This window comes from Podarcis bocagei (genome assembly GCF_964188305.1).
Source record: "Podarcis bocagei genome assembly, chromosome: Z".
Taxonomy (NCBI): domain Eukaryota; kingdom Metazoa; phylum Chordata; class Lepidosauria; order Squamata; family Lacertidae; genus Podarcis; species Podarcis bocagei.
In genome coordinates, this window is record NC_138140.1 from 4,843,232 (window position 1) to 4,867,586 (window position 24,355).

The 24,355-nt window shown below is 46.5% G+C and overlaps 2 protein-coding genes and 1 long non-coding RNA gene across 8 annotated transcripts in view; 2 read left to right on the forward strand and 1 right to left on the reverse strand.

Moving 5' to 3' along the window:
- Positions 1 to 4,689, forward strand: part of COL27A1 (collagen type XXVII alpha 1 chain) — a 255,431-nt gene extending 250,742 nt beyond the window's left edge. For all 5 annotated transcript variants that reach the window (XM_081179610.1, XM_081179608.1, XM_081179609.1 and 2 more), the window contains 2 exons: positions 1,588 to 1,794; positions 3,993 to 4,689. In XM_081179610.1, the coding sequence (XP_081035736.1) occupies positions 1,588 to 1,794; positions 3,993 to 4,139 (354 nt within the window). In that variant the 3' untranslated portion in view covers positions 4,140 to 4,689. The remainder of the gene's footprint in view (positions 1 to 1,587; positions 1,795 to 3,992) is intronic.
- A 745-nt stretch (positions 4,690 to 5,434) lies between these two features.
- Positions 5,435 to 13,241, reverse strand: LOC308579107. Its single transcript, XR_014004291.1, has 2 exons — positions 13,034 to 13,241; positions 5,435 to 5,726 (listed from the first exon to the last, which is right to left on the reverse strand). It is a non-coding gene; the product is annotated as an uncharacterized lncRNA (long non-coding RNA).
- A 9,020-nt stretch (positions 13,242 to 22,261) lies between these two features.
- MEGF9 (multiple EGF like domains 9) overlaps positions 22,262 to 24,355 on the forward strand; it is an 87,753-nt gene continuing 85,659 nt past the window's right edge. For both annotated transcript variants that reach the window (XM_081179737.1, XM_081179736.1), the window contains exon 1: positions 22,262 to 23,470. In XM_081179737.1, the coding sequence (XP_081035863.1) occupies positions 22,702 to 23,470 (769 nt within the window). In that variant the 5' untranslated portion in view covers positions 22,262 to 22,701. The remainder of the gene's footprint in view (positions 23,471 to 24,355) is intronic.

Below are 24,355 nucleotides of genomic sequence, written 5' to 3' on the forward strand. Positions count from 1 at the left end.
TAGGTTGGCAGGAGCAGGGACTGAGCAAGGGGAGCTCTCCCCGTCGTGGGGATATTCGAACCGCTGACCTTCTGATCAGCAAGCCCAAGAGGCTCTGTGGTTTAGACCACAGCGCCACAAGCCGTGGAGTTGCATATGAAAGAGGTGCAAGCTCAGAAAGAGATGCAAGTACCAGAATTGAAAAGAAATTGCTGGACTGCACGTGTGTTAGGAGGCACCCTGCCCCTTGTTTTGAAACGTATGTGCAACACGTGCTGTTTCACACTTGGCTCAGGTTGGTAAACTTTGGAGTTCTAATGAAAAACATAGGTAGATCCTGCAGTGTCTGAGGTCCTGTGCCATTACATGCATAGACCAAGTACCCCACCAGAAATGCAATACCAATAGCTAATCCACCAGATATTTAAAGAGGGTGTTGTGGCAGGACTATCGCATGTACAACCACCAGGTTTATATATCAATTACTTTCAGAATGTTATATCTGCTTTTCAAGGCGGATAAAGACATCTGTGTTGACTCAGTCGGGATTCCCAAGCACATATGCACAGATTGCTTGTATGTGCGAGTGATCACAGCTTATTCGTTTGTGCTTTATGCCAGCTGCATGGCCAACTTCTCCCACGAGGCTTTGTGAGGCAGTCATCTCAGGCAGCAGGCTGGAGACAGATCTGGGGGGCCCGGGAGCACACTGCTCACTGCCTCCTGCACTTGCTGCCTGCCGCTGCCTCCACCATGATTGCAGTCATGGGATTTCTGTCTATCACATGACGGTACATATTTTGACTCCACAGAGTGAGAAGTGATGGAGACAGGATGTTTGTGTTACTGTGTTCCGTGAAGTGGGACTATTGTCCTTTGTTCTTTTCCTCTTTGCTGTCTGATGCTAGAGAGAGAGGGAGGCACGTTGCAGTGCTTCAATGAGCTTGTGTTTATATGTAAATAAAGTAGATTAGCCAAAATGCTGAGTTGCTGAGGTCTGTTACACAAACCACGAACACACTGCAGATCCCTAAGTGTGCTAATGTCTGTTGGCATTGGTCGCTGTGATGTTCAGGCTGAAGAAAGCTTTTGAAGCTCCTGAACGAACAACCAGGAGGGAGAGAACATGCCAGTTGGGCATATGTCTCTACCAGGGTCCTACTCGAGTGTAGGACAAGCTCCTGACAACTGCCACTGCCTTCTCCTCTCCTGCTACCTTTCCCCCAGGCTGTCTCTGCTCATCTCAGGCAGTGGAGGAGGAGGAGGTGAAAGCATCATTTTCTGTTTTGCTTCGTGGCAAAACATCTTGGGCTGGGCCTGCTTAGCCGTCACCTGCCAGGTGACCACCAGATGTTCTGGACTAGAATTCCTCTCAGCTGCAGCCAACACAGTTCGGAGTGGTAGTCCAAAACACCTTAGAAGGCACCCAACAAGCAGAGGCTGATTTTATGTGTGTTCTTGAGCTTGATGAGAATTCCAGCTCCTTCTTTGTTTCCTGGGGGATCAGGGCACCTTTCATGCTGTCAGAGGTCTTGGACATGTTGGTTGAATGAAACCAAGCTGGAGTCCCAGTCTTCACTGCGACCTCCCATTCTCCCCTTGTTCCAGCTTGACTTTGACATCGGAAGAGTGCAGCTGAATTTCCTGCACCTCCTGAGCACCGAAGTCATCCAGAACATCACCATCCACTGCCTGAACACCTCCGTGTGGCAGGAAGGGCCATCAAGGAAAGCTGTGCATTTCAAGGCCTGGAATGGACAGATCTTTGAAGCTGGAGGGCAGTTCACGCCTGATGTAGTGGTGAACGACTGCAAGGTATGCAAAACCTTTCAAATTGCCAGTGAAGCACCACAAGAGGGCTAGAAAGAGGGTCTGTAGCCAGAGGTGGGGAGGTGCTGATTTCGTCTCAACACTTTCCCCAGGAAAAACCACTTTTTACTGGTAATTGGAACAGCACAAGAAAGGGCCTTTTCTCCAGTGGCTCCCCATTTGTGGAATGCTTTCTCCAGGGAGGTTCGGCACCTTCATTATTCAACTTTAAGTGCTAGGCAAAAAACGTCCCTCTTCTATACCCTTTTAAATGAGCTGGGGGGCAGGGGGTATTGGTTTGTGCTTTTGTTTTTATTATGCATTTTGTGTTTTCATCTTATATTTTTATGCTGCAAACTGCCCTGAGATCTTCAGATGAAAAGTGGTATACATAAATGTAATAAATAAAATAAACAAAATTCAGTTCAATTTTCTGTGGATTGACATTTGTTCTGAATCAGCAGTAATCAGTGGATTTCTCAAGGGAAAGCTGCAGGACAAAGCTGAAACCTATCAGACCCGCTGCTAGAAATCACAGGACAAATGGACCCACCTTTAACACTTTTTTGCTGCTTATTTTTAGGGGATCTTTCCTGTTTTGCAGCTTTACAGTCTGGTGCTACTTTGTCAGTCAGAGGGCTGGGTAGTTCTGCAAAGCAGCAGTGCCACCTGCTGCCATTTTGCATGAACTGAATGCTTCTCAAATGCAAATCTAAAGTAGGTTTGGGGGAACCTGTGACCCATCAGAGGTTAATTGGAATCCAACTAACTTCCAGAATCCCTAGGGCTTATGGGAGTTGTTGTCCAAGAATATCTGTAGGGTCGCAGGTGCTGCAAAGGCTAAAGTGGCCCCAGGCACATGGTTTAGAGCTCTCACCCCACTTTATTTTTCATTAAAATATCTGGGTGGTGGGGATTCCAGTGGCGTAGCGTGGGGGGGCAGGGGGGGCCGGCCGCACCGGGTGCAACATCTGGGGGTTAGGGTTAGGAGGCGCAAATCCACGGGTTAGGGGGCTCAAATTACTTGCCTTGCCCCGGGTGCTGACAACCCACGCTACGCCACTGGGGGATTCCAATTTTGATCAGATCAGTGGCATCAGGATTTGGGGAAAGAGTGTTCAACCCTTTCTTCCTGTGCTGTTTTCACCGTCTACATAATTTCATTGAAGTACTTATTAGCCTTGGTAGAGGAGGAATACAGGTGGGGGAAGGGAGATTTGGGTGGCACAGGAGAGGAGGGTTAAACCTGCCTTTCCCCAGTGCTGATACTGATCACAATACCATGTCAAGAGAGAACCAATGTGATATAATGGTTGCAGAGCTCTATCAGGACAAGGGAGGATGCAGTTGAAATCCCTGCTCAGCCATAAAGCTTATTGGGCCAGCCACACACTCAGCCTAAACCTATTTCACAGGATTGTTGGGGGAGATAAAATGCAGGGTGGGTGGGTGAGCACAACCATGTACATCTGTGACCTCCTTGGCAAAAGATTGGCATAAAAATGTAGAGATTAGTGTCAGTGCTGTTTGGATTGCATCCAGCGTTAGTCCTACTCATTGAAAGTGATGAACATGATTTACATCAGTTCATTAATGTCAGTTGGTCTGAGTAGAACATTAGGTCCAGTCGTGGCCAACTCTGGGGTTGCGGCGCTCATCTCACTTTGCTGGCTGAGGGAGCCGGTGTACAGCTTCCAGGTCATGTGACCAGCATGACTAAGCCGCTTCTGGTGAACCAAAGCTCAGAAACACCATTTACCTTCTCGCTGGAGCGATATCTATTTATCTACTTGCACTTTGACGTGCTTTCGAACTGCTAGGTTGGCAGGAGCAGGGACCGAGAAATGGGAGCTCACCCCGTCACAGGGATTTGAACCGCCAACCTTCAGATCGGCAAATCCTAGGCTCTGTGGTTTAACCCACAGCGCCACCCACGTCTCTTAGAACATAGTTGGATACACCCTATTATTACTATCCATTTCGGCCTTGGAGAAAGCCACCAAGCCTGCTAATAATCAATAATCTGTTCATTTGTACGCTACTTTCTACTTTTCTGGCTTGCGTGGGAAGGAAGGCACACCTTTCACATGTAGCTGATGGTGTGCTATTGCTTGAAGAGGAGATGCAAGGGACTGTTGCACCTGGCATTGTTGTGAAAAGTTATCCTTTCTCTCTTCTCTCCCTGCCTCCTCCTTTGCATTTAGATTCAAGATGGACACTGGCACAGGACACTCTTTACCTTCCGGACACAAGACCTGCAACAGCTGCCAATTACCAACATCTACAACCTCCCGCCATCCGAGCCAGGGAAGCAGCACCTCCTCGAGGTTGGGCCCATGTGCTTCCTCTAAAAGGCAGCCTCTGTGGCACTTCAAGCTCATTCATTTTGGAGATGCTGTCTCTTTGAGCAGGGCCTGATGGCCGCCCCTGTACCTCTCTAGCAGCCTTGAGAGCTAGGCCTTTAGCGTTTGGACTCTGCCAAGTCATAAGGAACCCTTGGCCCGTCAGACCGCTGCTCTCCAGGATGGGGAGAGGAGGAGAGTGCTGTGGCTTCAGCAAAGACACAACTTAATTAGTGGAGCTTCAGGTGCTGAAGCAGGAGGCCAGTTGACCTAAGCAGTTCCACGCCCAAAGATTCCCGCCCCCCTCCCTCGCCACACCTTCAGCCAAAGAAACTGTATGCAATATCTCACAGAGAAACCCAGATCATCCCGACAAGCCACCGTACTACCCAATGTGGCTGTCCAGAGACGTGATGCTAGCAGGCAGGGCTTTTTGAAAGGAGACAGGAAGGAGTCTGGGGGAGACAGCTTTGCAAACTTGTATTTGTCTGCTTGTTGTTCCGGAACAGGAAGCATTCTTACGTGCAATATTAGAGAGAGAGAAAGAAGAAGAAAATGATATATCTAGATATATATTTTATTTAAGGCAAAAATAAAAATAAAAGCAAGCAAGATCCTTCTTCCCTTTGTGAAAGGAAACAGCCCTTTTTAAGTGACTTGAGAAGGGAAGGCAGGAAAGAGAAGAGATTGGTGCTAAATAGGAAAAAGAGAAAGAGAGAGGGATGGGTTTGTTAAATTTGATTCTACCTCTCACTGTGAAATACCTGGTGCTCTTTAATTTTTTAAAAAGAAGTGTGTTTTATATATATGACTAAAACTATTTAAGGTTCTAAGAGGTGCTACTACAGTGTCTCCTCACAGGCCCCTCCAGACCCTCAGCATTGGGGCATTCCCTTGGGAATGAAGAGCAGGGGCAACACAGGGCAGGGAAGAGGGGGGGGTCTTTGTGATCATCAGCACAACAATGGCAAATAATCTTTTTTAACTTAAAGGTGCATTAAATATTCTACAGGGGTTTTGTATGTTCTTTGAAATCCAGGATTCGTTAACCAGTCATTTGTCATGGATGTGTTTTAAAATAAAAGTGTAACTTTAGAGGGTGGTTTTTCAGAGCAAGAACTGAGCTCATGAAAAACACATTTCTCTGCTTATAGATATATGTATGAGTGTGTGCCTGTGCGTGTGTGCATACATGAGTGTGTGTGTGTGCGTGTGTTTGTGTGTGTGTGTGTGTGTTCCTGTACAACTGTTACTCACCAAAGCATTAGGCTGCAAGATAGCCAAGATGAGAGTGAGAGGAAAAATGAGAGTGAAATAGTTTGACTTTATTTCTGTGCTGAATCTGGGTCTGTTGTCCGTTCCAGTCCTTCTGTCTATGGTGAGTCCTAGATTTGAACACCTAAGTCTCTTGTTTAAACAGCGGGAATACAGGAACCTCTTGTTTAGGTCCAAAGACCGTTGTCAGGGGTACTTTGTCGCTTCTCCACCTGCTCAGTCTTGGATGGGTTTTGTTTTGGGATGTGTTTCTTTTTGTTGTATTTGTTGTTGTCATTGTTGTTGTTGTCATTGTTGTTCTGTTTTGTAGAAACCTAGACTCTATATGTAAATTTGGAGTTTAAAAAAGAAGAGGAGGATTAATATTATGGTAATCGTTTTATTCTATATAAGGAATGTAATATTAATGTAGTTGGGGCCGTACTGTAATGAACATTTTGGTGCCTGTTTTTTATTTTTATTTTTATTTTCCATGTTTCGTAAAATATATGTGAGTCTTAATCAGTTTGTATTCTCTTTTTTTGTGGGGAGTGGGCAAAACACAACAGGATTCCTTTCCCCTACCACCTCCTTCCTCAGATACCTCCATCCTTTCCTTCTGATTTTTGCTGCCTGAGGACTGCATGCTCTCATATGGGTGGGGCCAGAAGCAAATTTTACCTTTGTACTAGGGTTACCATAATCAGGACACAAAGCTGTTGAGCTTTTATTTTTTGCACAAAGCTGTTGAGCAAATGAAGTTTTTAGCTATTTTAAAATGAAATTTGCCAAAAACAAATTTCAGCTTGCAGCTATTTCTACCTGGACACTGTTTCCAACTGCCATATTCTGGCCATGTCTGGGAAATTCTGGCCATATGGCAATCCTATTTGTACAGTAGGCTAGTTTCCTCACACAGCCAAACCCTCTCAGTATCTTCCATCCAGGAAGCAGGAGGCATTATTCAGTTACTTTATTTCTTTGTTAAATCAATACATGACATAAAAACAAACAAAACAATAACCCCACAGTTTAAAAGGCCATATATTGTTTAATCGGTCAAATGCCTGGTTATAAAGGAACATTTTTGCCTGATATCTAAAGATATATAATGAAGGCACCAGGCGAAGTTCACTGGGGAGAGCATTTCACATGGAACCATTGCAGAAAAGGCCGCTTCTTGTGTTGCCACCCTCTGAACCTCTTGGAAGAGGCACATGAAGAAGGGCTTCAAAGGATGATCTCAGGGTCTGGGTAGGTTCCTACAGAGAGAGGCGGTCCTTGAGGTAATTGTGGCCCTGAGCCATTTAATGCTTTATAGGTCAAAACCAGGCATCCGGTCTAGGGAATTACACACCAACAGTGCCTCAAGTCTTATCTGAATTGTGTTGGCTCTCATCCAGTCCATTACCAAGAAGGCACATCGGTTAGTGGGGACTGAGGGATCTTCAGCCCCCCCAATTTTCAAGGAGGGGGCCACCCCCACAAAAAAATCCTGTGGTCCCGCTCCACCTCCTCCCTGCCAATGCTACATGGGGAGAAGAAACCAAGAGCCCAGCTCTTTGCTCCCCATTCCCCACCCGGCATGCGAACACCGGCATTGCGGCAGCAAGGGTGGGACGCCTCTGTGTCACAGTCTGGCGCATGAGCATTCTCACACTTGGTGGGGGCATGTGATACCAAGGCAAGATAATGTTTCAGCATATCCTGTGTCTCACCTACAGATATAAAGGAGAAGTAGAGCTGTGTATCATTGCATATTATTAATGACCCCCCTCCTATGGGACACAATGAAAGCGGTCACCAGAGGAGCTTGCATAAAAGAGAAAACATTCCTTAAAAAACAAACCTCCTCAAAAATTAGCAAAATAGAACAAGACATCACAGCCCTCTCAACACGCTACAAACAAACAGGATCTAAAAAACTCCTCAAACTTATAGAACAAAAAAGGAGAGAACTAGACTCCTTAGAAATGATCAACATTCTATAGTCTAAACAACGTTTCTATGAATATGGAGGGGAAAACTCCAGATTACTAGCAAATAGATGTAGGAAAAAAGCACTCAAAACAAGAATACACTGCATCACCAAAAAAGACGGCAACATAACATTCTCCCCTGAAGAAATAACCTCAGAATTTGCAGAATTCTACTCCAACCTATACACCTCCCATAACCCACCAGAGAAGGAAATCAGAACATTTTTAGCAGGACTGACCATGCCTACCCTAACTGATGAGGAACAGGAATTCATGGACAGCCCTATCACCCCAGAGGAAATAGATGCGGTCCTCAAAAACCTGAAACCACACAAAGCCCCAGGCCCAGACGGCTTCACAGGGGAATTCTATAGGAAATTCAAAGAACCCTTGATGCCCTACATGACCCGCCTATTCAACGACATCATAAAAGGGGGCCCCATCCCCAAAACCTGGACCCACTCCAAAATAGTCTCCATCCCAAAACCACTAAAAGGCAGCCTCAAAGTAGAATCATACCGCCCAATCTCATTAATAAACCAAGACTATAAGATATTCACATCAATCTTGTCCAGCCGCCTAAAAATCTTCATACACAAGTTAATAGCCCCAGACCAGACTGGCTTTGTCCCTGGCCGCAATATAACAGACCCCATCAGGAAACTACTGAACCTGATCGAACACAGCAAGGCAACCAAACTCCCACTGACAATTATGTCCCTAGACATCCTCAAAGCCTTTGATTGCTTAGAGTGGAAATACATATTTGCAGATGACCTAATGGTCACAACACCAGACCCCATAAGCACAGCAACCTCCCTAATCAGAGAACTCAACACATTTGCAATGGTGTCAGGCCTACAGGTAAATTTTACAAAGTCAGAAGCTATGTGCTTCAACACCCCTCCTCACACCCAAAAAGAACTCATGAAGGTCACCAAAATAAAACTCTGCCACACCAAGTTCAGATACCTAGGGGTACAAATAACCAGAAACCTCAATAAATTGTACCTCCACAACTACAAGCCCCTGTGGCGACAAATTAACAAAGACCTAAAGAGATGGAATAACATGAATTTCACTCTCTCAGACAAAATAGCCATGATCAAAATGATCACACTCCCAAAACTAACCTACCTATTCCAAACCCTCCCAATCTGAATCCTCTCAACCCAACTCCACAGTTGGCAGAGAAAACTACACTCTTTTATCTTCTCACATAAAAAACCAAGAATAAGCCCCAAATACCTGCACCTCCCCACCTCAGAAGGAGGATGGGGAATCCCCAACACAGAAGCATATTACATTGCCAACCAAATACGCCATATAATCCCATATACACTAGAAGATGAGACAAAACAATGGGTACACCTAGAGAGGGACACAATTGAAAATACCTGCACCACAACATATCCACTTCCCCCAAACAAACTAAAGAAAATTCCCACAACACTTAACAGGTACACACAGACCATGCTCAAAGCATGGAAAACACAAATAGGCAAACTATCCCCAACCCCATCCCCACTAATCCCCCTGGCGTACCACCCATTATTCCACCACGCAGCACAAAACCTCCAGATAAAAACCTGACGAACCAAAGGCTTATATCGCCTAATAGACTTTTATAAAAATAACAAACCCTTGTCAACACAAGAAATACAAGACAAACTAGAAGATACCCAAATGCCCTGGTTAACACAACACCAACTACATGCCCTCTTAAACAACCCAACAGTAAAACCAGCAGCAACTAGGCCCCTGACAACCTTTGAAAACCTCCTCCTAACAACAAAGGGAAACGGTAAAGGGACGGTATCCGCAATATACAAAATACTACTCCAAAATCCCGCAAATCCCCTAGACGCAATCAAAAAACAATGGGAGAATGACAGGCTATGAGATTAACCCCACTCAATGGACCAGAGTGTGGTCTAAACCCCCCTTTAAATCCATATCAACGAAAAGAAAAGAACTCACACTGAAACTCACCTACAGGTGGTACCTAACACCAAGGAAACTAGCGCTAATACACCCAGGAACCTCACCAAAATGCTGGAGAGGGTGCACCTCCACAGGCACATACCTCCACATGTGGTGGGAGTGTCCCAAAATCCAACTATTCTGGACAACAGCCATACAAGAAATATGTAAAATAACCAAGCAAGTATTAGACTGCACCCCAGAATTGGCCCTACTAAACATCTTCCAAGACAACAATGCCCATTTACACCACAAAGAACTCATAACCCACCTACTTTCAGCAGCCAGAAACACCATTACCAGACACTGGAGAGACCTGTCAGGAGTAAGCATGGACCAATGGTACCAAATAGTATGGGAAACAGCCCTACTAGAAAAATTAACTAATAAACTGAAACTGACACGGGGACAAACAGAAGAAGACACCTTCACCCCGGTATGGCTCCCCTTTATCACATACATAGCCCAACAGGACAATGACAATAATCTGCCAACAGCATACAAATCAATATGGCTAACCTGATCCAAAACACCCACCCACCTCACTCACACACGAAAACAAAGATCACCACAGCCAATCACAAACAAACAATCACACCCTAGGCCAACCCCAACCTCTCTCACCACCAAAGGAACACAAGTGAACAGCATAAGCAACGCTGACACCAAACTCTACATACATTAAGCATAATAGAAACACCGCTACCCGACCCCACCCCCACTTATCTTCCCCCCTCCACCCCCTTTTTTTTCTTTTCTTTTTTTTTCTTCTCCCCCTAATGCCTCAACAAATGAAACGGATTTGTAAAAATGTTACATGGGGGGGGGGGAAATATGAGGCATTACACTTACACTGTAAACAAGAAAACCCTTAATAAAATATTTTTAATTTTTTTTAAAAAATCATTGCATATTATTGACAACGTACTCCAAAACATGGAGAGTCCCAGGACACCTTCCAGGTGGGCAAGGCCAGCCAGTGAGGCTGGGGAGAGTTTTCAGGGCCAGATGGAAATGCCTGTATCTGTACTCCCCCACTGAGCCTGAGGCTTTGCCTCTCCTTTTTATCTCAAACCATCTCTCAACCCCAAATGGGCCTTCTTCCTGAAATGATCATAGACTCTTCTCCATCCCAGTTCCCTTTTGTCATACTCACTCATCCTTGTCCAACACTCATTTCTTCCCTGTTAGGGGACTCGTACACCTTCATGAGATCAACACTTCCTCTCTCTTTTGAATAAACATTTAAAGTTGGGGCAGCTTTTTGTGTGGTTCTTGAGAAGGTGAGGGAAAGGAACCTAAGGAGGAAAGGCATGGGTCCTTCGTCATCAGCCTGGCCAGCTCAGAACTCGTTTAATTCCAGCTCTCAACCCTGGAAATGTGGAGCAAAGTACCATAGGTGGAGACTACACACATCTGTTGAGTGCTTTTCTTTGCCGCTGAGCAGCATAATTAATAGGATTAACCATTTTTTATGGCTTAACCATCCATTAAACCAGGACTGGGGAAGCTGTGGCCTTCCTGATGTCCTTGGACTCCAGCTTCCATCACACCAGCCCAAGTTGCCAGTGAACAGGGATGATGGGAATTGAAGCTCACCAGCATCAGGAGGACCACATGTTCCCTAGCCTAAGGTTACTAAAAAAAATTTCAATGAATCCGGGGACACTTTTCAACTTCAATGGATTTTGTATGGGGACTGATTTGTAAATCCGGGAACTGTCCCCGGGAAACGGGGATGTCTGGTACCCTTACCCTAGCCCTACAATGTGTACAAAACATAAACACAAAGTTACTGCCTCAATAGAACCATAGAATCCTAGAGTTGGAAGAGACCACAAGGGCCATCGAGTCCAACCCCCTGCCAAGCAGGAAACACCATCAGAGCACTCCTGACATATGGTTGTCAAGCCTCTGCTTAAAGACCTCCAAAGGAGGAGACTCCACCACACTCCTTGGCAGCAAATTCCACTGTCGAACAGCTCTTACTGCCAGGAAGTTCTTCCTAATGTTTAGGTGGAATCTTCTTTCTTGTAGTTTGGATCCATTGCTCCGTGTCCGCTTCTCTGGAGCAGCAGAAAACAACCTTTCTCCCTCCTCTATGTGACATCCTTTTATATATTTGAACATGGCTATCATATCACCCCTTAACCTCCTTTTCTCCAGGCTAAACATGCCCAGCTCCCTTAGCCGTTCCTCATAAGGCATCGTTTCCAGGCCTTTGACCATTTTGGTTGCCCTCCTCTGGACACGTTCCAGTTTGTCAGTGTCCTTCTTGAATTGTGGTGCCCAGAACTGGACACAGTACTCCAGGTGAGGTCTGACCAGAGCAGAATACAGTGGCACTATTACTTCCCTTGATCTAGATGCTATACTCCTATTGATGAGGCCCAGAATTGCATTGGCTTTTTTAGCTGCCGTGTCACACTGTTGGCTCATGTCAAGTTTGTGGTCAACCAAGACTCCTAGATCCTTTTCACATGTACTGCTCTCAAGCCAGGTGTCACCCATCTTGTATTTGTGCCTCTCATTTTTTTTTGCCCAAGTGCAATACTTTACATTTCTCCCTGTTAAAATTCATCTTGTTTGTTTTGGCCCAGTTCTCTAATCTGTCAAGGTCGTTTTGAAGTGTGATCCTGTCCTCTGGGGTGTTAGCCACCCCTCCCAGTTTGGTGTCATCTGCAAATTTGATCAGGATGCCCTTGAGTCCATCATCCAAGTCGTTGATAAAGATGTTGAATAAGACCGGGCCCAAGACAGAACCCTGTGGCACCCCACTAGTCACTCTTCTCCAGGATGAAGAGGAACCATTGATGAGCACCCTTTGGGTTCGGTCAGTCAGCCAGTTACAAATCCACTGAGTGGTAGCATAGTCAAGACCGCATTTTACCAGCTTCTTTACAAGAATATCATGGTGCACCTTGTCAAATGCCTTACTGAAATCAAGGTAGGCTATATCGACTGAGTTCCCTTCATCTACCAGGCTTGTAATTCTGTCAAAAAACGAGATCAGGTTAGTCTGACATGACTTATTTTTCAGAAATCCATGCTGACTATTGGTGATCACAGCATTCCTTTCTAGGTGCTCACAGACTGTTTTCTTAATGATCTGCTCCAGAATCTTCCCTGGTATTGATGTCAGACTGACTGGGCGGTAATTATTTGGGTCCTCTCTTTTCCCCTTTTTGAAAATAGGGACAACATTTGCCCTCCTCCAGTCTGCCGGTTACTAAACATGACAAGAGCTAACAACTCTAAGCAATGCACAATATCTGGGTTTTGTCACCTGTACGGTAATGGATTTATTAGACCTCTCAATAAAGGTATTCAAAAGGGTCTCTGAAGGATCAGCATGAAGCCACTTCAGAAAGGGATTGATGACGTATTCTGCAACCCAGAGTGCTGTGTGGAGCCAGAAGAAAAGCCGGGCAGAGCAATGGGTGCAAATGCTGCCTTTAAGCTGTAAGCTACTGTATTTTTCGCTCCGTAAGACGCACCTGACCATAAGACACACCTAGTTTTTAGAGGAGGAAAGGGGGAAAGCCCCATTTGGGGGGGGGGGGTAGCTCACAGTTGTGCAGCTTCTTTTGCAAAGGGGAAAAGCCCCATTTTTTTGAGGATCAGCTCAAAGTTGTTGAGCTTACTTTGCAAAGGGAAAAAATCCTGGTTTTATGGGGTTCAACTCACAGTTCTGCGGCTTCTTTAGGAAAGGAAAGGGAGCCGTTTCTACAGTTTCCAAACAGATAATCTAATCAGCAAGTCACATGTCGCTGGGGAAACAGACAGCCTCCATCTGCAGAACCTTCAACAATGGAGGCCTGGGCAAGGGGGCGGGACCAGAAAGGGAGCCAGTGATCCACCAGAAATTCACTCCATAAGACGCACAGACATTTCCCCTTACTTTTTAGGAGGAAGAAAGTACCTCTTATGGAGTGAAAAATACGGTAGCTTCCACATACACCCAGACAACCATCTCTGCCCTTCATCCAGTCAAGCAAGAGGCATGATCAGTGCTCAGGGACACATTCCAGCATAGCTGCTTGGGCCCACACGATAATATAATACAAAGCCCATGAAAAATGTCGGCAGGCGGCAGTGGCGCTGCTTCCAAGAGAGAGAAGCACTTCAGCTCCGCCCTCTTCGGCCCGCCTGCCTGAGCCCCTCCCGGCGGAAAAGGGTGGCTCGCTGGCTGCGGATAGGAGGCGTTGCCGCCACCGGCCACCACAACACGGACATTTGATGTCACACGCCTGCACCAGGGAATTTACTGGGGGGTTAATGCTATTGTATTTGTTATATTTCTTTGTCTTTAATAAAACAAAACAAAAAAGTGGATAATTTCTCCCAACAGATTCAATTTTGGATGCAATTTTGCCTAATATTAATAATAAATAAATAAATAAATTATTTATACCCCACCCTCCCCGGCCAGAGCCTGGCTCATGGCAGCTAACACCAATAAAATCACAGTAAAAAAACATAGTAGGGGGAAAAGAAAAAGAAAATACAATTTAAAATACAGGTTAAAATGCAATAAAATATACACAATCTTGAAATCACTTCTCACTAATTTTGTATGTTATTTTCACTAATATATTGATTTTTATGTAGTTTTTCTTTCCCTTAATGCTATTTAATTCAACTGAAAAGTATAGTAATCCTTATATATACAAAGAACCTGTCCTTCCAAATTATAGTATTATAGGGCTCATTTTACATTCCTCTGCATTCACAACAATTTATATCTGAACCAGCCATTAACCCAGACTTTTAAAATTCCGGAGTGGTGAACTAACAACTCCATCTTCACTACCTGTACTTCTAGGATTTCTAAATCATGTAACATCTGCAGAAGCAGCCCCTCCAGGAAAGCACGGAGAGCCTGACCGCCCACCAGGGGGCAGCGTATCGCTAGAAAATCCAGCCATGTATTTCAGCACACTTTGTCAGACGTCTCGCCAAATCTCTTAGTAACTTTCTAGAGGTGCATAAAAATATGGATGGTGTCGGGAAAGCGGGCAGAGAAGCTGAACATGGGGGGAAACGGGGGGACATATATGAAGCTTATTGAATTTAAAGGTGATGCTATAAGACTCAAAAAGAGAGGAGAGGTGGCAGGACTAGTCAGATTGGTTCCAATATCTGCAAGTAAATGAGATTTTTGAGAAAGGATAAAGAGAGGATTTATGGAAGGTGGATCAGAATTTGAAAAAAATATATATATTAGGAAATAGCAAAAAATTAACATCCAAAATATATAAAATCCTACTAGAATGGGAAACGAAGGATGAATTAGTGGAGGCTGCAATGATACGTGGGGTGTCAGATATTGGACATAATACTGAATTTTCGGCTTGGGGAAAATTGTGGAATAGGACAATATTTATTTCAGCTTGTTATGCAATCTAAGAGAATCTTCAAAAAATGATATACAGATGGTATCTGATGCGAGGTAAATTGGTTAAAATGTTCAAGAGAGGTTCCAATCTGTGCTGGAAATGTTCAGAGACAGAAGGCTCCTTAATACATATGTGGTGTCACTGTAAGTATGCCAAAAAAAAAGTTGGGAGATGGTACATGAAGAATTTTAAAAAATGTTCAAGCACACATTTCAAAAAAAACCAGAAGACTTCTTGCAAGCAATAGTAGGGGAGGAAATTCCAAAGGAAGTAAAAAACTTATTCCTATATGCAACAGTGGCTGCAAGAATAGTCTATGCAAAGAACTGGAAAGAAAAGATTACTCCAACAAAGGAACAGTGGTTGCACAAATTAATAGAATTTGTGGAACTAATGAGTATGATGGCAAAAATAAGAAACCAGGATGAAAATAAAATAAAAAGTGGTGGGATTCCTTTCGATAATATTTAAAAAGAGACGGTAGTAAGGCAAACTTCCAAGTGGGAATAAACTTGTGATCAGCAGGGGGGGGGGGATAAAATAAATAAATGAATCTTAGGGATGGGAAGGTGGAAAAATAAAGGAGATGTAGTTAATCAAAGAAAATGTCTTAGGAGGTCAGTGAGGGATAGGTTGGAAAGTCTAAGCAGTATTAAGATAAGATGAAGAATGTGTGTACAGCAAACTGTAAACTGAAAAATGCATTAAAAAGTTTATTTTTAAAAATGGATGGTTTGGGGAAATCAGGCAGAGAGATGTTTTTGTCCTTCTCCCATATACCAGAACCAAGCTGAACACCAGGAGGGTTCAGGAAAGAAAAATGACTTTCTTTAGTTCATAGTTGCTTCTAACTCTGCTTAATGAACATTCATCCTGATTTCAAAGACACTGATAACATATAGACAGGGAACTGTGGGAATTGTTTATTTGTAAAGAGTCTCCTAGTGACTCTCACACCCTTAGCAAACTATAGTTCCCAACCAGTTTTCTAGCCAATCAGCATTCTGCACAGAAACCTTTTGCTGAGCTTCACTCTTGACATCACTTCCTCTAGCCAATCAGTATTGTGCACGAAGATCTTTTTGCTGAGCTTGACTCCAGGAGAAAAACAGATATTTGTTTGAACAGCAAATTATAAATACACTTCCAGAGCGGTCCCCTCACTCGAATAATCCTGTTTGTGCAGTCTTAATTATATCCTCCTGACCCAGACAAATTACTCTAAAGTATTTCACTGGACTCTTAAGTTATAGTCAATAGTGGAGCTGAGGAGACTCAACTCTTCCTCATTTCCGCTTTATTTGGGTTTCTCTTCTCCTTGTGGTGATAGTAACTGGTTACCACAGAACTCTATATTTAGGTCTCGCTAGCCTCAGCTTCTACAAAACTGTAAAGAGACACAGTGTACCACACTTGATTCTTTCATTCAAACATATTTTGGAACATTTAGAGATTGCAGCAGCAGCAGAAACTTTCTGCTCTGGTACAGAAGGGCGATTCCTGTACTTCGCCTTTGCAGGAAACTACCTTGGTATTATGCCCAGAGATTTGCACGGTGATATTGCAAACATGAAACAGCATGAACAGGCTGCCGGAAACCCAGGTTAGATAATGGTCCAAATGGACACCGTTGGCAGGGTCAAACAGCAATAAGGTGATCTTATGTAGACTACTGCTCATTTTTGTCCTCTGAGCTGCATGCACTGGTAGACAGCTATTTGACAGCAGGATGTGGGTTGGAAGTGTCATTCAGAACACCACTTGGCTGCTCTTTTGTCCCACATTGTTGCACATGTATTTATTTACATCAGGGGTGGAGAACTTTCTTGACCCAAGAGCCACATTCCATCCTGGACAACCTTCTAGAGGCTGCATTCCAGAGGTGGGTGGGGCCAGAGGCAAAAGCAGGCAGAGCCACAAACATATCCTCCCCCTTTGTACACCTCCTACTCTCACACACACCACTCGCTATCTTCCAGACAGGTGAGCAAGAGAGGTGATCAGAGTTCAAGGTCATATCCCGGCATGCTCTTCGGCAAGATCCTTGGGGCGGGTACCTTGGCAGCTGACCACGCCTCGCCGTTTCTCCGGAAGGCTTGCCCTCGCAAGTTGTGGAGGGCACACCTCTCTCCCTTGAAACAGGTCCAGGCTTTGCATATTTAAGCAGCAGGAAAATCACCCAGGCACACCCTGGAATCCTGACCATGGCCCACGTGCCCCGGGGCTGTTTTCCTCAACAGTGACAAAGGCCAACAAAGTTGTGGGTGTCTCTCTGGATGTTTGCTGCTAACCTCATACTTTGACTTAAGAACTCCCGCATGAGATTTCTGAGCTACAGTTTATCAGCAAGTTTGAGTCTATTCCATTTGGCCTCAGTCCAGATTGTGGGTTTCTTGCCACACTACCAGTGTTAAATTAGTGTTACACAGTTCAAGTGGTAAATATCGTCTCTGATGACTTCTGTTGCGAAAGGATCCAAAAGGCAGTATCTTCATTAGGACCAAGCTGATCAAGGCAACAGAATGGCCAAATGTCTGAGTTCAGACTAGATGTTTATGTGTGCAGGGGGAGAAGAGTAAATATGCCGTCATGGGTGGTGGTCGGGGGCGCTGTATGTCTACACAGAAGTAAATCTTGATACATTCAACGGGACTTATTCCTAGATAGGAATTTGCAAGGTGGAGAAGCAGAGCAGTTACACAGGAACATAAAAACACAGGGAGCTATTCAAAAGAGTTTTACTCAGAACAGAGCTATTGAAAACAATGGACATAACTCAGCCATGTTCATTAATTTCAATGGGACTCCACTGAGTAAAACTTACTCACCCACTGCCTTCTACTGAGAACAGAGCATTGTTTAATGCATCTCACTACTGTCTACACCAGGGGTCAACAACTTTTTTCAGCTGCGGGCCGGTCCACCGTCCCTCAGACCATATGGTGAGCCGGACTATATATTGGGGGGGGGGTGTGTGAACAAAATCCTATGCCCCACAAATAACCCAGAGAAGCATTTTAAATAAAAAGACACATTCTACACATGTAAAAACACGCTGATTCCCGGACCGTCCGTGGGCCGGATTGAGAAGGTGATTGGGCCGCATCCAGGCCCCAGGCCTTAGGTTGCCTTCCCCTGGTCTACACTGACAGGCAGTGGCTCTCCAGGGTTTCAGAAGGGGTTTCTCTCAGCTCTGCTGCCTGCCATCTTCCTCCTCCTTGGAGTAAGGGGTGTACTGTAGACCCCAGTAGGGAGGAGGATGGGGACAAGATTAGTTCTCTCTGATTGTCTTGCGGCATCCTCTGCTGGCCTCCCTGTCTTCTGGCTTACCAGTCCCAATGGCACCAGCCACCACTGCTGGATTGGCAGGGGGGCACCCACATGCCCTGCCCTGTACTACCTTGCCCTGCCCCATCCAGGCAAGTGGGGAGGAGGGTGGGGCACAACTGGACTGTGTTGGCTCCACCTGTCATTGGCCCATGCTCTGACTGCTGCTGGCCCTGCCTGTGGGCACGACTTAGTTTGGAAAAGTTTCCTTCCTCAAGCCTGATGTTTCCCTGGCATTCCTGTAATGCTGGAAACTTCTAAAATTGAATTCCAGAACTAGTGTGTGTGTGCAACTTCCCACAACTTTCATTTTGTTCTGTTTGGTTCTCATGCTTTTTTCCCTTCCCCTTTTTTAAAAAAATCCTTATCTGAAGAGTTCTTCCAGATGGGCCTGCTTATTGAACAATCGACCTGATTTGCTAACACAAAGCTTAAGCAAAGTTTATGCCCTGCTGTTTATTGAACTTTTGCTCTGATTTGTTTGTGGGGAGGTTATATGTCATCCTGCTAATTATTTGTTCACACAACACTTTTTAGTGCATTTCCCTGTAACTTTCCTAACTGCCAAAAGTTGCTGGTTTTCTGTTGCTGTTTTTTTTAAAGTGGATTTGTTGCGCCAAAGCCCTTTGATCACCTGCAGGACTTGTCAGGGCACACAGCTACTTGTCCACATTGACAAAGATATAATAATAATGATGGTGCTCTTTATTTCATAGAAATAATTATATAATTGTAGAGATGGAAGGGACCCCCCTGGGTCATCTAGTCCAACCCCCTGCAATACAGGAATCTAAACTGAGGCATCCATGACATATGGCCATCCAGCCTCTGCTTAAAAACCTCCAAGGGAGGAGAGGCCACAACCTCCTGAGGGCAACTGTTCCACTGTCAAACACCTCTTACTATCAGAGGGTTCTTCCTGGTGTTTAGTTAACCCGTCTCTTCCTACAACAACAAGAGCGAAGTCCTAGAGCCATATAAAAATAGCCCAGCTGGTTTGGGCCAATCTAGTCCAGCATCTTGTCCTCACATCAGAAGGACCTGAGTACAACAGTACAGAACTGTCTCCCACCAGCTGATGTTCATAGGCCTAGTAATACAATTTGTAATCAATGCATCACTTGAAAACAGTAATAGCACCCCAAAAAAGTGTTCAGTCTCAATAGCCAAAGAAGAGCCTTTGAACAAATAAGAATTTAAAGTGAGTCAACATGCTGTGCTTAAACATACTAATTAGCAGTGCCTTTTGGACAGGATTCTCTGCCAGGATGTTGGTGGGAATCGAACTTGAGACCTTCTGCACGCAAAGCAGTTGCTCTGCCACTCAGCTATGGCCCTCCGCAGAGAATGCTTTTTCACCTAGGCGTTGCTTCTCTGCTTCTTCCTCAAGCAACAGAATCTGAAGACTTCTTGGGCAGGCACTGGAGTGCTTATCTTTTGAAGGCTCTGCTCACACTCCCTTGCAGAATCAGAGCTAATAATAACACATTGCTGGCACCACACACCCTGGAATACTTGATAATTGGTCCAAGTAATTACTGCATCTTCCCACTCCCACCCTGTTTCTGATTCAGATACCTTCTCTGCCCAAAAGTGTGCGCATGGACTACCAGCACCCTGCAGGAATTACTTCTTCATCTATTTCTTCTTTTACCAGAGTCCCTATATCAACTACTGGCACATCTTCCCTCTCTCTGGCCAGTCTCTGTTTGCTCTGGTTTTCATCATGCTTGGTAGGAATTTTCTGAACATCTTTGTGAACACTGACAATGTTCACTGGCCGGCCAGCCACCCAGTTAGTAAACATGAACAATCAATATCTTGAGCACATCTCACTTGGGGTAGCTCTGTCAGAAAAGCATGAGACTCTTAGGACTTAGCTACACTCATCAATTACATCCTTATAACTGAGCTATGTGACAACAGATGGTGCTGCAGGGCAGTGATCCATTGCCAATGTGATTTTGCATTGAGAGCTTTTATGGTGTTTTGGGTTTTTGGCTTTTTAAAAATCAGTGTAGATCCAACTTTACTCTCAGGCTTGTGGGTTTGAGCCCCATGGTGAGTGAAAGATTCCAGTTCTACAAGTCTATGAATCTATTACAGTGGTACCTCGGGTTAAGAACTTAATTCGTTCTGGAGGTCCGTTCTTAACCTGAAACTGTTTCTAATCTGAAGCACCACTTTAGCTAATGGGGCCTCCTGCTGCCGCCGCGCCGCTGGAGCACGATTTCTGTTCTCATCCTGAAGCAAAGTTCTTAACCCGAGGTACTATTTCTGGGTTAGCGGAGTCTGTAACCTGAAGTGTATGTAACCTGAAACGTCTGTAACCCGAGGTACCACTGTAATCTAATGGGTCATTAGGTAAGCCAAATTAAAATGGGTACCTGCTTGCCCTAGTTGTACCATATCTTAACTTAAACTACCCCAACGAATTACTATCCATCCAGTGTGTGGATGCAAAGCTCCATCACTCTACCCAGGGAGAGGTGGGAACTGGGACCCTGTGTGGATATGCCCTACTCAAACCCCTCTCTTCCAATGCAGATGCCCCCGCCTCCAGACGTGGATTTAGGGGAGTGTGACTGGTTCGCCTGCACTGGGTGAGCCAAGAGGGCACCGCAGGAGGTGCCACAACAATGCTGAACACCAGAAGGTGAGATGCAGAGGAGGGGCAATGAATTTAGGCGTTGCACAGGGTGCCGCTGTAATTTAAATCCCAAAGTCCTCCACTGCCCAGCCTGGCTGCAGTGACCTGGCAGGACAATAGATACAGTAGTGTCTCCAGGAATGACTCATGTGGAGGCTATCCTGACACTGCTGTTGTTTCTCTGTGGTGTGGATGTGAGGCCAAGGACAGCCCAGCTTCCCTGGAAGGATTGCTCCCACGAATCCAGTATTCCTGGATTTGCAGGTGTGCAGCCCCATTCTCTATGCCTTCCCATCCCTGCCAGGTAAGCAACAGTGTCACCAATATCAGGAGGGTGACTCTGCCTTGCCACAAAGGCCACTATTGTGTGGCTTGGTCAGCGGATCTGCTTCCCATGCCACCCCCCCCCCCCCGTTTAGTGACCCCTGTGTTATATTAAATAGGATCTTAACACAACCCTTATGACTGGTTTTTCCTTTCTTTGGCACATTCTGTGAGGAGCCTGCCCTGTGTGTTCCTGAATGAGTCACCGTTCTGCGTTTGCTGTCCGTTTGGTAGGAGCACTCTGAATACTTTTGGGCACACTGGCAATGTTCGCTGGCCAGCTGGCCAGTAAACTCCTAAATTCTTCTTACATCAGCATCAATGATTTCATGAATGTATTGGCACATACCTAAATCTGCACCAGAGACCCTTGTCGCAGATGCTTACACCTGCTGAACCTCAACATTCATTAAAGAAGACAGAATTACAATTAGAATGGCTATCTTTCCCCTAACAGTGGAACTTTGAGCTTCAAAGGCTTAGAGAAAGCAAGAGGATTGGGAAATGGGTGCCTTCTCCACAATGGGCAGGAATCAGAGCTTGACGGATGCTTGCCTTCACAACATCGGAAGTCTTAGGTTGTCTCCCACCTGCTCAGAGTATTTGGTCAGGACATGTGCAGGTGCAATCTAATAAAATGACATTATTAAATATTCTGAGACAGGGCAACAGCTCTCCATACGGGTTTTCTCTGGCTGAGCTCTACCCGAAATAAACACATTGAAATTAATTTCAGTAGGCCTGCTCTCAGGATGCTTTGTGCCAGGACACTTGCCGCCGGTTGGATTCCCGCTTCTCCCCACCCCAGAATCTCTCCTCCCCGCGACCACCCTTTAAAGTGCTTAATGCAACAATGAGCGAGGATGGAGGTGGGTTTGAGGTAAGTAGCTCTGAGGCTTAATCCTTTGTTTGCTGCTGCTGCTGCAGGTTCCCCCTTTACTTGTCACTCTGGACGCACAATGCAGGCAGCTCCGCCACCTCTACATAAGCATGTTGGAGAATATACATAGAGCGAGAGAGGCGCGGAGGGTGGAGAGACGAGAGCTTGCGCACCCGAGCTTTCCCCGATTGGCTGGGCGATGCACAAAGACTCGGAGAGTCGCCATGGTCACGTGGCCCTGATGGCTTCCCATTGGATCCCGCGCACGCCTGTTCCCTCTCTCTCTCTCTCCCCCCCCCCGCCTCTCTCTTTCCACTTTGTGCGGTTGCTGATTTGAAAGGAGGAGGAGGGAGAAGGAGCGGATCCGGCCGCGGGAGAAAAAGCAAAGGGGTGGGGGACAAAAAATATATATACAAAAAAGGGAGGGAGGGTAGAAGGAGCTCGGCGTGAGGCTGCTTGACAACGCGGGAAGGAGGAGGCGGAGGAGGTGCGGGGGGGACAATGCCATGGTGCCTCCTCCCGCCCAGCTGCTCTCTGCAAGCCGGTTCTGTGCCACCGCCAGTCCGGGCGTAGGAGCGCAAAGAGACACCCGGCAGCCGCAGGCGCCGCCTCCTGGGAAGCGAGAGTCTCTGCGGGGGGGCTGTTGGTTGTCAATGGCTGGCTGACCCCCCGATCCCCCGATCCCCGTTGTCGCCGCCGCCGCGCGGGCGAGCAGCTCCTGGCGCGGCTGAATGGGCGCGCGGGTGGATGGCTAGCCGGCCAGGCGGATGGAGGGATGCGGGAGACCCTGCGCGGCAACATCACCATGAGGACCTCGCCGCGCCGCCACCGCGACCTCGGCCGGCTCTCCCGGCTGCTGCTGCTCCTGCCGCTCTGCTTCACGTGCGCGCTGGCCCTTGACTCGGGGCCGCGGAGCGCCACCGCCGGGCCAGCAGCAGCCGCAGGAGGAGGCGGCGGCGGCGGCGGGTCCGGCTCCGACGGAGGGTCCACAGCAGCGGCATCGCCTGCGGGAGAGGTGCGCTCCGGTGCGGGAGCCGAAACGCCGTCTCTGCTCTCACCTTCGCCGGCTCCTACTCCTCTTCCCCGATCCCCTCTTCTGCTTCCCCCGCCGCCTCCTCTTTCTCCCTCGCCCACCACCCCGCAGCAAAACGGGGGCGAGGAGGAGGAGGAGGAAGAAGAAGAAGAAGGGAACGATCTTGGTTCCTGGGCGGCGGCGGCAGAAGCAGGCAACGCAACTGGGATCCAGCCCACCTTGGCGCCCCCCGATGACCCTCCAACCAAGCCTGCCGCTACTGCGGGAGCACAAGGGGGCAGCCGCTCCAGCTCCGAGGGGCCCGGCTCCGAGGCGCCCAGCCCCGGCAACGCCGCCTCGGCAATAGACACGGCGTCCACGCAGGTTCCCCCGGCTCCTTCTCCAACCTCGGCGTCCGCGGCTCCCCAAGAACCGACCCTCAGCGTCTGGTCCAGCAGCGTCCCCACCGCCGAGCCCTCGTCGCCTTCCGAGGAGGAAGAGAAAGAAGATCTGGTGGCCCATAGTGGGATAGGTGAGTGGACGTACTGTAGATCGTTTGTGGGTGACACACGCGCATGCTAAAAACAAAAAACAAAAGCGTTTTGTATGCGGAGAACTTACACTACAGGAGACACGTCGGGATGAATGGACACGACTAACTTAGGCCAATTCATGTCCATGGGTCTATTCTGAGTAGTATGTCCTTGAACACAGCCAGTGCCATTCATAAGTCAGTTTTATCTTAAAGTCCAAGGGTCCAATGTAGATGTGGTTCCCAGGTAACCTTACCTATCCAGCTTCGGCAAAGGCACCGAGCTGATATTGCAGAGTTGGAAACGGTGCAGTAAAAATAGGAAGCGAAAATCATTAGGGAGCTCCAGCAGCCCCCTGTTAGGAAGGTTGCAAAGGTTTGGGGTTTGTTTTTAACTAAGGGTGAGAGGTGGGGTGTAGAAGATTATTGCTGGTGTGGAGAAAGTGGCTGCAGAGAAAACGTTCTCATAATGCTAGAACCCAACAGGAAGCTGGATGTTGGGAGATTCAGTACAGACAAAAAACAATGACTTATTCTCAACAGTTAAACCATTGAATTGGCTCCCACAAGAAGTAGTGGTGGCCCACGGGCAGCTTCAAAAGAGGGGACAGGGCATGGAGGGATAAAACTATCCTAGGAGCCTCATAAGATGCCTTATATTGAGTCAAGCCATTGGACAATCTAGCTCTGTAATGCCAGTACTGAAGGGCAGCAGCTGTCCAGGATTTCAGGCAGGGGACATTCCTAGTTTTAAGAGGAGGTACCAGGGATTGAACCTGAGCAGGTAAAGCAGATGTTGGCTTGCTGAGCTGCAGCTGTTCGCTCAGTGGCTACTCACTGTGGTGGCTGTGTCTTACCTCTACTGTCTGAGGCAGGCAGGGGGCC